Genomic DNA, 13,542 nt, shown 5'->3' with positions numbered 1-13,542 from the left:
CCTCCCATGTGAGCAAACTGCCAACCTCTATCTCTCCAGGCCCGTCGCAGTCATGACTAGAGTTTCTCAGAATCTCTCTTCTCCTGGGCATGTCTGTGGTTGGGTTGATGTTTATGCTTATGAGCACTTTGCCAGTTACTTAGAATGCAACCTTGAGCAAATTATTAATTCTCTTTGTATTTTCAGGATACTCCTTCATGAGATACATGCAATGCTTAGGTAATATTGTGTTTTGAAGATTTAATTAAGCATATATTCTAGGTTAATTAACTTAGCACATGTAGAGCCTCTGGCATAGGATAGATATTCAATACATGTACTCTTCATATAGCTCAACTCTCTATTGGGATATTCAGCTCTTTGGAATTCAAATAAAATAGATGTGACCATCTATCAAGGCCCATGTACATCCACAGGGTTCCTGACAATTTTTGTGCATTCCCAGCAACTTACTTTCTCCTGGTCACCTCTCAGATTTCTTTTATTCTTGGACTCCCCATCTTACTGGACTCTACATTTCCTCTCCTATCTGGACTTTCTGACACACACACGCTGTGCTGCTGTAGATCCAGGCCTGCCTTCCTTAAATTCCCCAAAGATTCCTGGCACCAAGTATTTGCATTCAGTAAACTCTTCTTTTTTTTTTAAAATCTTTTTTGGGCCACACCCACAGCATATGGAGGTTCCCAGGCTAGGGGTCAAATCGGAACTGTAGCTTCCCGCCTATGCTATGACCACTGCAACGCAAGATCTGAAAGCCGAGTCTGCAACCTACACCACAGCTCACAGCAATGCCAGATCCTTAACTTACTGATGGAGGCCAGGGATCGAACCTCCGTCCTCATGGATACTGGTTGGGTTCGTTATCTTCTGAGCCATGACAGCAACTCCTTCAGTAAACTCTTTCTAAAATTTTTGCAGTTGATCTGTGTGCTTGTTTGTGTGTTACACCGTAGCGTAGGACGGCTGGTATGTTGATGATGAGACACTTTCCGAGATTTTTAATAGGTCCCAGGTGTTTTGCCAGCATGTAAACTCTGTCTGGTTCTTTCCCAGTGTCCCCGGACTGCATCTATTGCTGGTCCTTCTCTCTAGGCTCCTCCCCCCCACTTCCCTTAAGCAAATAATTTTCAAAAGCAAGCAGTTCTCACACGAAGATTGCTCACAAGAGGTGTAGGGAACTGGGGCAGGGGGTAAATAACAGACTTGCTTCCCGTCGTCCTGAGAGTGACCAGTGCATGAGCTTCCTGAATGTTCACTCTGTATATAAGAAGTTTCTGACACTGGGACTCATTATGTTTTGAGGTAATTTCCCTATTACTAGATGGGGTTGGAGGGAGTAAGCCAGTCGTTGGATATTCTCTTGTCTGAGATGCTGCAGAGCAGTTTAAGTGAGCACAAAATGGACTCAGGTGAGTTGTTTGAGGTTACGCAGTGGGATGGGACAGTGGCTGTGCTGCTGGGAAGATTTTTTTCCTAGAGTTTGTTGTTAAGAGTGCAAACCTGACCCTCGATTCAGTATGTGACCTTTTGCAGTCATGCAGCCACTTGTGGTCTCAGGCTTCACATCCATAAAATGGGCTTAATACACAGTATCCTGAACACCTTGAAAGCATGGACGAGTCTTGCGGGTACAGCACTGGGTTCTGGGCAGCTGAGGAGAAGGCCTCAGTGGGTAGGAAAAGGAGGCACAGAGCTGTGGTTATGTAGTGGTGGTGCTCCTGTAGAGTGTGGGCCCAGAAGTTCTTATGTTGAGGGGTATTCTGTTTGGGGAGAAGAGGCCAGATATTGAGCCTCAGTAGGTGGGAGCTGAGGCTTTGCCAGGAGGAGTGAGTAGACAGCCATCCTGCCCTGAGTGACAGCAGGAGCAGGGCTGGCAGAGGCTTAAAGCATATGCTGGGTGTGATTCCAACAAAAGCTTATCAATTTCTGCAGGTTTTGGCTTTGCCCTGTGTGTCTGGAGGATATCGTGCTGGGATAAAGCCAGAAGGGTGCAAGCAATAGATAAATGCGAATTTTTATTTATTTATTTATTTATTTATTTTTGCTAACAGTTTCTTACTTCGGAAATGGACAGCTAAAGTTCATGGAAAATCGAAAAGGAAATTTATCTCATTATCTCATGAAATGGTGTAAAGATAGCTTCCAAACCGGAGAGGTCTGGCCCCCCTCTGGCTGAAGTAGCATGACCTCTGTGCCGGATCATAGGGTGACATTGATGAGCAGAGCTACCTAGGGCAGAGCTGTTAACCAGGGATGGAGGGATTACAGTGGGCGTAGAGTTAGGGAACGTGAGATCACCAAGCTAGCATGGCCACAGGAACGGGATCTCTCCAACAGAGTACCAGGTATATGATAGTGTGAGGCTGTTTATATATTTATCCTGCAATTGTTTATTGAGGGCCTACTGTAGGTGCTGGGAGGATAAGATGGAACAGCTGAATGGCTTATTCTAGACCTGTGAGCTGGCATCCCAGAACTAACATGCTGGCCCCACCCTTAGGGGTGGAGAAGAGCCTATAAGCTCTTAGGAGTAAAGCTTTCCTTCTCTCTTGCTCTGCCTCCTAGATGCTTCCTCCGTGGCTGAGCGAGCTGGCAGGCAGCATCGATGGAGCCCTGCTCAGAAGACCCCCATCTCTGTTGGGTCTCCCGACTCCTGGGATTCACCAGTCTCCTCCTCAGTGAGTAGCCTGGGCTTTCTGGGAGGGAGGGAGCCAAGATATGGGGTATCCTTCTCTGTCTGATGTTGAGGCTGGAAACCCTGAGCTGGGGTAGCCTTAGCTATAGTAAGGAATCCATTACCAGGGAGGTGAGGCTGCTTCTGTTGCCATAACAGTGAAGCCTGGAGAGCCTGGGGCCACCTGGGGAGAGGGATGGAGGGAGACACAGAAGCCGGTTCCTGGGGACAGAAGTGGTGGGAACAAGGCTCCCCTGACCTGACAGAGGGAACTTGACAGCCTCTGGAGCTGTCCTATGGAGAAGGGAACGAACCTAGAATCCCGTGTGGATTCTAGGAAGCCAGAGGAAGCAACTCTAGTCAGGTTCTCTCGGGCAGGATGCAGGATGTTGAATAAAATAAAATTCTAATTTTGGGAAAGGAAGGGCAGTATCTGAAATTTAAGAGTGTCTCTAGTAAAAGTATAGAGAAACCAACAAAGGAGCTGTAGACTGCTAACGTGGGCTCAGGGAGGGGTGAACATGAAAAAGAGAGAAGGGAGGGCAGAGTAGGGAAAATTAGGGGTTAAGCAAAAGGAGAACTGAAAGACTGTTCTAACAAAGGCCCTAAATCGCATTTGTGACCTCATTGAGATTATATGTTTCTAGTGAAGATAAATAAAAATGAATGAGAAAATAAGACCAGGTGAATTCTGAATTCTGAAGAAAGCTTGGAAAGCTTTTATTGCTTTAATTTTTTGTTTTAGTATCCTAGCCACTATATGATCTTGCAGGAGTCATGTGGATTTCTCTCTCTCTTTTTTTTCTTTCTGTTTTTTTTTTTTGGCCTCACCTGCAGCATGTGGAAGTTCCCAGGGGCAGGGAGCCAACCCTCGCCACAGCAGTGACCCAAACCACTGCAGTGACAACACCAGATCTTGAACCCACTGCATCACAGGAGAACTCCAAGTTATTTGAAATTTAATGGATTAGAGAGCACATCCAAACAGAATTCTCAGAATAACAATAAGCTTTGCATGATATCACGTCCCTTTTAACTAGGTAACTTTGTGTCAGCCGTTAAATATAGGCTTTCCTTTTTCTTCAATTTTATTTAACTAGAGAGGTACATTAAGAGTTTTGTTGTTGTGGTGGTTGTTTTTTGTTTTCAGGGCTGCATCTGCAGCATATGGAGGTTCCCAGGCTAGGGGTCTAATTGGAACTGTAGCCACCGGCCTCCACCACAGTTCACAGCAACGCCGGATCCTTAATCCACTGAGCGAGGCCAGGGATCAAACCCGAAACCTCATGGTTACTAGTTGGATTTGTTTCTGCTGCTCTGCAGTGGAAAGTCCAACATTAGAGATTTTTTTTTTAAGAGTTTTTTCTATAGGTTTTGTGGGTCAAAGATTATATAAGACAGACATACAGAGAGAGTGAGAGAAATCGCAAGCCACCTCTTTCTTCTCCTCTTTCTCTTCTTCCTCACCCTCTTCTTCCTCCCCCCACCGTTTGCCTTCCCCTCCCGTCCCCCTCCCCTCTCTCTCCTCCTTCTCCTCCACCTGTTCTCCTTCTTCTATAGACATAATCACTTCAGGAGGACCCCAAATCTGGATGGATAAAAAAACAAAAATTCATTGTTTCAGTTCTGGAGCCCAATAGTCCAAAATTCGAGGTGTCATCAGGACTATGTTCTCTCTAAAACCTGTAGAAGTGTAAATGTCATCTTAGGCTGCCAAATCAAGATACCACAGACGGGGTGGCTTAACCAAACAAACCAGTTTGTTTCCCTTAGTTCCGGAGGCCTGAGTCTAAAATGAAATTTGGGGCCAGTTCTGTTTCTGGTGAGAGAGGGATAGGGCACTCTGTCGTGGGGAACTGCTGGCCATGGCGGTCATGTCCTGCCTTCTTTAGAAAGACATGGTAGCACAGACTCATCCAGCTCTTCTCAATTGACCTTCGTGGGCTGTTCCAGGGGGGTCCATGCTGCACCCCAGGGCATGGGCTCTGCGGACAGTGTGGCCTCTGCATCAGACCTGTTCCTGCCATGGGGTGTCTGTCAGAAGGGAGTGAGATGTGGAAGGAAGGGACAGGAGGAGCTGTAAGGAGCCAGACAGGAGCAGATGAATGAATACCTATTATTCTCCTGGACCACTGCCCCCACTGCTACCAGTCATCAAGGCTTTGGGCTTGGGGCTAAAAATTTGCTAAGCTCCGTATGATGGTTACAGTCTTACCAGGGGAGCCACAGGGATTGGGTGATGCCTGATTAAGTGAGCTAGTGATGAAATGAATACAAAGGAATAGCTGATATACTTGTACACAGGAATACTGGCCTGAGCCTTCTCTGCTTCCATTGAGAGCCAGGAATGGGTCTAAGTGAAGCAGGAGGGAGGCCACCCTGATATGGGGAGACTTACTGATTTGGAGAGGGGACTTGGTCCCTGCAGGCAGAGGCCACCCCAGATGGATCCTGACCTGCTGGAAAAGCAAATTGATTTTCCTTTCAGGATAAGGTTTTTCTGTGATACTTTCCTTGGTGCTGTTCTATCCTCCCCTGATCCCCAGAAAGGACGGAGGGTATAAGGTCCCTCAAGCCTGAGCCTCAAGGGGGAGGATGGGCTCTGGAGGAGGTGGTCCTGGGAGGGAGGGTGGTTGCTGTGCCCACTGGTCAGGCTCTGCAGCAAAGTGACTGAGCAGGAAGGCTCACTGCGACCTCTTGGAGACTGGTGCTCTGGCTGGGGAAGTGATGTCTTGGTGGAGGGACAGCAGAGCTCACTAAATGATCACTTGCCTTAGGCGTCTGCAGCAATGGGGCCAAGAGTTCTGGAGTCCACAGTCCTGGAGTTCAGGATTCTGGAGCTCATGGTCTTCTGCAGGGGATCCAAGGAGGTTCTGTGCTGTTTCATGTGTTCAAGAAGCAACAAGCTGAGCTGAAGGAGATCACATGGGGCTTTGGCCCTGGGTCAGAGTACAGAGTCCTGCTGCGAGTCCGTCCTGGGGAAGCTCCCATATGGGTGAGCCTCCAGGACAGGTACCAGAAGAGGGTCTGTGTGCCCAACATGATGTCTCTGAAGATTGAGAACCTGACCTCTGAGGACAGTGGGTCGTACAGGGCTCGAGGCAGCTGCACTGGAGGAGTAGAATTTACCCAGGTTTTCCACCTCACTGTCTATGGTAAGTGATAACCCACCACCCCATCCTGTGGCTTACCTCCTTCTTTTGTCCCAGGAGGGTCACATTGGCTCCATTTTGCAGGATTCATTCCAGACACCAGCCTTCATTTCTTATTTTCTCCTTTGAAATTAGAGTAAGTGGTTTCACCACAATTGGAGAGCCGAGCCAAGATTCATACCAAGGATAAAGTCACTTCAGTGTTTTGGGAGAGGGGAATAAAAATTGGGGGAAATGGTATTTGTCATAATAATTATTATTATTTTTAATTTAAAAAAATTTTTGCTTTTTGGGGGCCACACCTGTGGCATACGGAGGTTCCCAGGCTAGAGGTCTAATCGGAGCTACAGCTGACAGCCGACATCACAGCCACAGCAATGCCAGATCTGAGCTGCGCCTGCAACCTGCACCACAGCTCATGGCAACACTGGATCCTTAACCCACTGAGTGAGGCCAGGGATCAAACCCACAGCCTCATGGTTCCTAGTTGGACTCGTTTCCACTGCGCCACGATGGGAACTTCAATAATTATTCTTTATAGGGCTATGTATTTATGTATAAATTTATGTATAATTTTCTATTGCTACTATACCAATTACTATAAACTTACTGGCTTGAAACACACAATTATTACTTATCTTTCTGGAGGTCAAAAGTCCAACACAGGTCTCGCTAGGCTAAAGCCAAGGTGGCAGGGGCTGTGTTCCTTCCTGGAGGTTCCAGGGATGAAGACATTTTCTTACCCCTTATACTTTCTATTGGCTTCCTGCATTCCTTTTCCTGCAGTCACAATTCTTGATCTTCAAAGCAAGCAACAGTGGGACAAGTCCTCACTTTCATTCCTTTGACATCCTCCTCTTCTTCCTTATTCTACTTTTAAGTATCCTTGTGGCATACGGGTAACCCAGAATAACCTCCCTATTTGAAAGTCAGCTAATTAACATCCTTAATTTCCCTTTGCCATGTAACTTAACATATTCACAGGTTCTGAGCATCAGGATGTGGACATCTTTGGAAGGGAGCACTATTCACCTGTAACAGTTCAGAAAGCCACGTGTCCTTGGTCTTGTCTGTCCCTCTCTTTTTACTCAGCACCAGCCAGAGAACGCCTCATTTCCAAAGAACCCACAAATCTAGCTCAAAAATCCTCTACTGATGTAGGAGAAATTTTTCACTGCAATTCTTCTTAAGAACCTCATTTAGTCAACACTTTCCTTAAAGTTCCTGTTGCATGGTGAAATATCTGATATGAGAGAGTGACTTTGACTGCTTTAGGTGACCATGTGATTTTTTTTTTTAGGGCCACCCCTGCAGCATATGGAAGTTCCCAGACCAGGGGTCGAATCAGAGCTGCAGCTGCCGGCCTAAGCCACAGCCACAGCAATGCCGGATCCGAGCTGCACCTGTGACCTACACCACAGCTCACCCAACACCGGATCTTGGACCTACTGAATCAGGACAGGGATCAAACATGCATCTTCATGGATACTAGTCAGGTTTGTTTCAGCTGAGCCACAATGGGAACTCCCCCATGTGACTTTTAAGACAGACCTCTCAATCTCTGACTTCTCTTCTTTTGTGGACCTCAAGTTCAGCAGCATGTTCCACATTTGGAGCTGTCATTCCTGGTTGTTGCCACTAAATCTCTCAGAACAGTCTGCTTTTGCCATCCCAGCACAGGTCAGGTGTCAATCCTCAACAAGGGCTGTGTAGTCCCAGGTGTCATCTGAGCAAAAGAGGGCAAGGTCCTGGACCAGGTTAAGCTCTTCATTCCCAGACTTCTCCTTCTAGGAAACACATCTGTTTCTTATAAATAATGGGTCCTGGAAGGGGAGGTCCAGCATTTAGAGTTTTTTTAAAAATAAATTTTATTGAAGTAGAGTTGACCTATAATGTGTTAGTTTCAGGTGTACAGCAAGGTGAATTGGATATATATGTATATTCTTTTTCAGATTCTTTTGCCATATAGGCTATCACAAAGTATTGAATAGATTTCCCTGTGCTATATGGTAGGTCCTGGTTACTTATTGATTTTGTATATAGTAGTGTGTATACAGAATTTAGTTTTTTATGGGAGAATTTTACATCTTGCTTAGCATTGTGGTGAGATCACATAGGGCTTAACTCAGTGGTTTATTTTCTTTATTGTCATTGTTATATATTTGGCTTTTGGGAAAATTGTGTTTCTTCTAGAAAATACACTTAGCATTTTGAGAGGGAGGATGCTTCAATGAAGTAATGGTTGATAAAACATGAGCTGTAATGTTCTCCATTCATGTGAGCTCCATGTTTTTCTCCCTCCTGCCCCAGAGCCTGTGCCTGTTCCCAAGATCCAGGTCCACTCATCATCTATCACACCAGGTTGGTGCAATGTTACCGTGGAGTGCATGACCTCAGGGGACACAGAGGACCTGAAGGTGACCTGGGAGGGCAAGGGCCTCCCCAAGGAGCTGGAGGAGAAGGTGATGCCTGGACCAGCCTACAACTCCCACACCCTGGCTGTGAACCTGCCCCTGGGCAAGCCTTACACCAATATCACCTGTGTGGTCAGCAACCAAGTGGACCAGAAAACTGACACCTTCGACCTTGGGAGAGTCTGTGACCATGGTGAGTACACCTGCTGCAGGGGAGGGGTACTCTCGGAGCTCGGGTGCAGTGGGATGAAGGTTCTGGGCTTTTCTCCCCACTGTGTTATTAGCGCTGCCTTCCACAGGGTCACCCTATACAGGAGCCTGGGAAGCACATCCAGGTTGCGTCTGCTTTTCAGTGTCTCTCAGTCCAGGCTCTCTGCCCCTGTTGGTCCAGATAGCAGCCTTTCGATACTTCTCCCCACACTCATTCATCATTCATTGTGTGTCTAGAGTGGTCTTTAGCAAAAATGAATTGAATTGTGCAGATTGTGTCATTTGAGGGATCTGATTTCCAACGGCTCCCTGTAGGACTCAGGGCTCAGAGGCTCCTCTGCCTGTGTTTCTTATCTCACACACGTCACACTGAGCTGCTTGCTTGGTGTTCCTGAATGTGTCCTGCTATTGTAAGCTTTTGAGCCTCTAGAAACACTGTTTCCTGAAATATCAGCCCTCCCAAGTCAAGAGTTCTTCACTTCCTTATTTATTCCTAATAAAGGATTTCCTTCTGTTAGAGCCAACTTCATGGGTGTGCGACCTGTGCAGTCACAGACGGCTGCATGCTTGGTTATGGTTCTGCTATGAATAAAGTTTGAATAATATATCCTTGTTGCTTATCTATTTTACACATAGTATTTTTAAAAATTTGTAAACATTTAAAAAATTATAAGTAGAGTCGATATATAATATTATATAAGTTACAGGTGTATAATATAGGGATTCGTAATATTTTTTAAATGTTATACTACATTTGTGGTTATTATGAAGTATTTTCTATATTCTCTGTGTTGGACAATATATCCTTGTTAGCAGTTTGTACCTCTTAGTCCCTTCTACTTATATTGCCTCTCCTCCCTTCGCCTTCCCCACTGGTAAGTATTAGTTTGTTGCCTATCAGATATACATCTGTGAGTCTGCTTCTTTTTTGTTTTAGTCACTAGTTTGTTATATTTTAGGGTCTATATATGTGATAGCATACAGTAGTTGTCTTTCTCTGTCTGACTTATTTCACTTAGCATAATGCCCTCCAAGTCCATCCACGTTGCTGCAAATGGCAAAATTTCATTCTTTTTAATGGCTGAGTAGTATTCCACTTGTATTATTATTATTATTATATTTTGTATGTCTTAATCTCATACACCAAATATACCCATTTCCACTTCTCTCACCCCTTTGATAACACTAGTTTATTTTCTACATCTGTGAGTCTATTTCTGTTCTGTGCATTCACTCATTTTTATTGTTTTTTAGATTTTACGTGTGATATCATACATTATTTGTCTTCCTCTGACTTATTTCACTAAGTGTAATATTCTATTCTCTAGAACTTTCAATAACCTGTTAAAATACTGAATTGCTATGCTATACACCAGAAACTAATATAATATTGTAAATTAACTATACTTCAATTTAAAAAAGTTTGAACAAACAGTGCCTTAAACTCATTCCCATTGCCTTCTCCTCAGGCATTACCTTTTTAAGGAGCAGTCTATGACCACCGCACACTGAGTAGCAACGTTCTGTTTGTGAATTTGTCTCCTGTGTAGCCTGGAACACCTTGAGGAAAGGGACCATGTCTTTGAATCCCAAGCAGGGCTTCTGACTATGTTTGCTCACGTTCAGTGTTTCACTGAATCATGAATGACCCAGTGTGCAGCCTGGCCCCTCTAGCCCATCCTCCACTGGGGGAAACTTCTGGGGCAATCTGATGTGTCAGCATAACTTAAACCCCCTGTTATCCTCCCCTCATCCCCATTCTGGTGTCTCAGATAAGTTCAACACTCAGTATGACCCACAAGACCCTCTGGAAAGAGATTCTTCCTTCCTCTGATCCTCCTCACCCAGCTTCCCACTGCCCTGTTCCTCTCCTGCCTGCTGCAGTGGGGTGATGGCAACTCTCAGGGCTGGTGATTTGACACAGATATTTCTTGAATGTGGTGCTCCTCCATCCTGGAGTGCTGTGCCCACCTGGAATATTGGCAAACTCCCACTCTTCCCTCAAGACTCAGTTTATGCATCACCTCCTCTGGAGGGGCCCTCCCAGATTACCTGTGTATAAAATGTAAATCTCCATCTCACTAAAGTCCCTCTGGCTGGAACACCTTGGTATTTTCTCAGTGCAGTCATGAATGAATGAACCTTCCAGGCGCCTTCCTTTTCAGCTTCTGAACCAAGACTTCAGTCCTTTCTACTTGCTCTCTCTCTATCTCCTCTTGGCAATGTATATTTACAGTTCTGTCTTTCCTTAACTTTTTCTCCCTCTCTCTGAGTGAGGGAAACAGGTTCACATGGAAAGGCCATTGTTGGCACCCTTGGAGGCATCCTATGTGCTGTCATGGCTGTGCTACTCTTCCTGGGAACCGGACTGTACCTTTGGATGATGTATAAGAAAAGGTACCTGACTTCTGAAAGAGGCAGGTTGCACTTCTCCTTTCTGGCCCAGATACATCCTCTTTTCCGCTAGAAGCTAGGCTTTCTTTCTTCTTTGTTTTACTGCTCAGGGATTGCCCCTGCAGAGGGGGTGGTGGGTGTGAATATGACATTGGGTTCATAACAGTGGTAGAGGGTGCTGGTTTTCAAGGCTGAGATTCAAGCTGCACTCTGTATATGACTCAAGTACAGGATTGCAGCAAATCCACAAGGACCGTGATGATGGCATAGACTGTGCAGAATTGAGCCAGAAAATGTATCAAGAAGGCATGTACATGGTGAGAAGTGGGAGCTGTGCCAAACTTGGGTTGTCCTTGGTCCCTCTGTGTCTACACTTGTGCTTGTCAAACCCAGTCACTGCTATTTTCTGGCCCCACTGCCTCTATTACTCTTTCTGGACAATCAGCAATGTTAAGTAGGATAATTTGTATGTAAGGCCATTGAAATTCTGGGTGCTTATGGGGAAATCCATAAATAGTGCATAGCAGCAGCATTGGTTCCATGTGGGTCCCTCTGGGTCTACTCTATCCTTCATCTGTTTTAGGAATTCTCTGTCTTGCATTCCCAGGATATAAATGAGCAATATATGAAAGAAGAGCGACCTTTCTACACTGTCTACTCTGTGATCCATAACGAGTGAGGATATGAAGATAATTTAATTGGAGGAAGCAAAGGAATCTGGCAGTCTTGGACACCTCCAATCTGATCCTGATATCTTTCAGACACCTGCTTCTCCAATTCTGATTCTGCTCCAGCTGCCCCTGATCTCTTTTACTCTGACCCATGTGACTTCAGCTCAATAAGGAATGGATCTGGACCTTCAGAGCCTAAAATGGGTGAAGTTTTGTCCTGAGAACTTTGCAAATAATATCTCTTCTAATTCTTATCAGGACCCTCTAGAGCCATCATATTCTGTATTTTATAAGACAGTAGCCATTGTCCCCAAACTAGTTGGTGTCAGAACAAAGCCTTAAATCCAATACTAAACAATTCCAGGTTTCACATCTTACTGATTCTCTGTATTGTACCGAAGACCTTGGAATCTTGGAGTATTCAGATGGGAATATGCCTCATTTGTTCCTCTCCCAAGTCTCCAGCTTCTGATTCAGTTGCCCCATTTGGGCTGAGTTCATTGCTGATGGATCATCTGGTGGTTGAAAGAGGAACTGCTATTAAGTGGACACTGCAGACTTGGTATGTGGGAGGCATGGAATGAGGAAACTTGCCCTTGGTACTGAGGAAACATTCTGAGAAGACATGCTTCTCACTCTTGGGTCTTGTAGGAGTTCCTTCCTCTCTTTCCAAAGTGTGTTGTGGGTTTCAGCATTGCAATCTTCAAACCAGCTCTCCTTGCTTTTTATTCAAAACTCCACTCGTTAGGCTTTACATAACTTTTTCATATGGACTTTCGACAATTTTGTGAGGCAGAAATCTCCACTGTACATATGGAAAAACAAAATGTACAGACTAAATACCATGCTTGAGTTCTCCCCAGTTAAAGTGATGTGCCTGATTTGGGTTCACAGAGGATTATAACTTCACTCATTTTGACTCCTTCTTCTCTGTCATTCCAGACCCCCAGTCAGTTACTAGCTTGCATTGGGTGATCCTTCACATAGCTTTTTGTCCTCCATCCTTCTCTCATTCTTTCATTCCCATCTTTTATCTGCAGTTCCACTGTTTCTACATTTCTACCATCAATGCAGAGGATGTCTCCATGTAACTCTTGTTATTTTTGTGACTGTGGCCATGCTAGTGTGTGATGTATCTCATCGTTGTTTGGAATTGCATTTCCGTAGTGATTAATGATGGTGAATGTATTTTCACGTGTACTGACCTTTGTCTATCTTATTTGGAGTTAATCAGTTTCTCTCTCTGATCTTCTCTCATCATACTTTGCCCCCATCATACCAATAAAAGTGCTTTTGTTCAGGTCCCCTGGAAACTCCATGTGTTTTAAGTCCAGTGAACATTCTCAGTTTCATCTCCCTTGAATTTCAGCAGCAATGAACCTGTCCTTTCTTGAATCACTGCATCACTTTGCCTTCACTACTCACCATTCTTTTCCTCCTCCTCAGTGGTAGCTCACTAGTTGCCTTGACTGGTTTCTTTCTCATCTATCCAATCTCTAAATTCAGGAATATTCTAGGGTTCATACCAAGACCAACCAGATTACCTCTCTTCAATATCTATACTTGTTTATTTCTGGTGTGTGGCCACATGCTAATCCCCAGATCATATGACTATGTGAATTTCACAGGCAAAAATGTCTTACAGATGTGATCAAAGTTAAGGCCCTTGAGATTGGGAAATTACCCCAGATTGTCTGAGTGGGCCTATTTTAACCATGAGAGTCCACACAAGTAGAAGAAGAAGAGCTAGAAAAGTGGGTCAGAGAGATATGTGGTGAGAATTTGACCTACTATTGATGTCTTTGAAGATGGAGCAAGGGGGCCACAAGTCCAGGACATGTGCTGGGCTCCAGAAGCAAAGAAAGACCCTCAGTTTATAACCAACAGAGAATGAGGATTTCAGTCTTACAACTGCCAAGAGCTCAGTTCAGGCAATAACCAGGAGGAGCAGAAAAACGGACTCTCCCCTAGAGACTCTAGAAAGGATCATAGCTTGAGGACACCTTAATTGAGTGCCAGTGAAA

The 13,542-nt window shown here is 44.9% G+C and overlaps 1 protein-coding gene across 12 annotated transcripts; it reads left to right on the top strand.

The window, feature by feature from the left end:
• Positions 1–1,152: 1,152 nt before the first annotated feature.
• LOC125129505 (SLAM family member 9-like) lies at positions 1,153–13,201 on the top strand. Of its 12 annotated transcripts, none has more exons than XR_007135490.1 (7): positions 1,153–1,412; positions 2,569–2,681; positions 5,535–5,832; positions 8,140–8,436; positions 10,727–10,850; positions 11,079–11,164; positions 11,455–13,201. XR_007135490.1 is itself a non-coding variant. In XM_047784252.1 (7 exons), exons 2-7 carry the CDS (start codon positions 2,609–2,611, stop codon positions 11,524–11,526), a joined length of 1,050 nt encoding a protein of 349 aa, XP_047640208.1. In that variant the 5' UTR covers positions 1,153–1,305; positions 2,569–2,608; the 3' UTR covers positions 11,527–13,201. The 12 variants fall into 12 exon arrangements, 11 of the variants coding, with proteins under 11 accessions (XP_047640208.1, XP_047640206.1, XP_047640203.1 ...); XM_047784252.1 differs by having other exon boundaries at positions 1,153–1,305; positions 5,455–5,832; positions 10,727–10,870; XM_047784250.1 differs by having other exon boundaries at positions 10,739–10,850; positions 11,074–11,164.
• Positions 13,202–13,542: the final 341 nt, after the last annotated feature.

The sequence above is a fragment of the Phacochoerus africanus genome, chromosome 6, assembly GCF_016906955.1.
Source record: "Phacochoerus africanus isolate WHEZ1 chromosome 6, ROS_Pafr_v1, whole genome shotgun sequence".
NCBI lineage: Eukaryota > Metazoa > Chordata > Mammalia > Artiodactyla > Suidae > Phacochoerus > Phacochoerus africanus.
The sequence above is the reverse complement of the archived record's forward strand: the minus strand, read 5'-3'. Positions and strand labels throughout refer to the sequence as shown.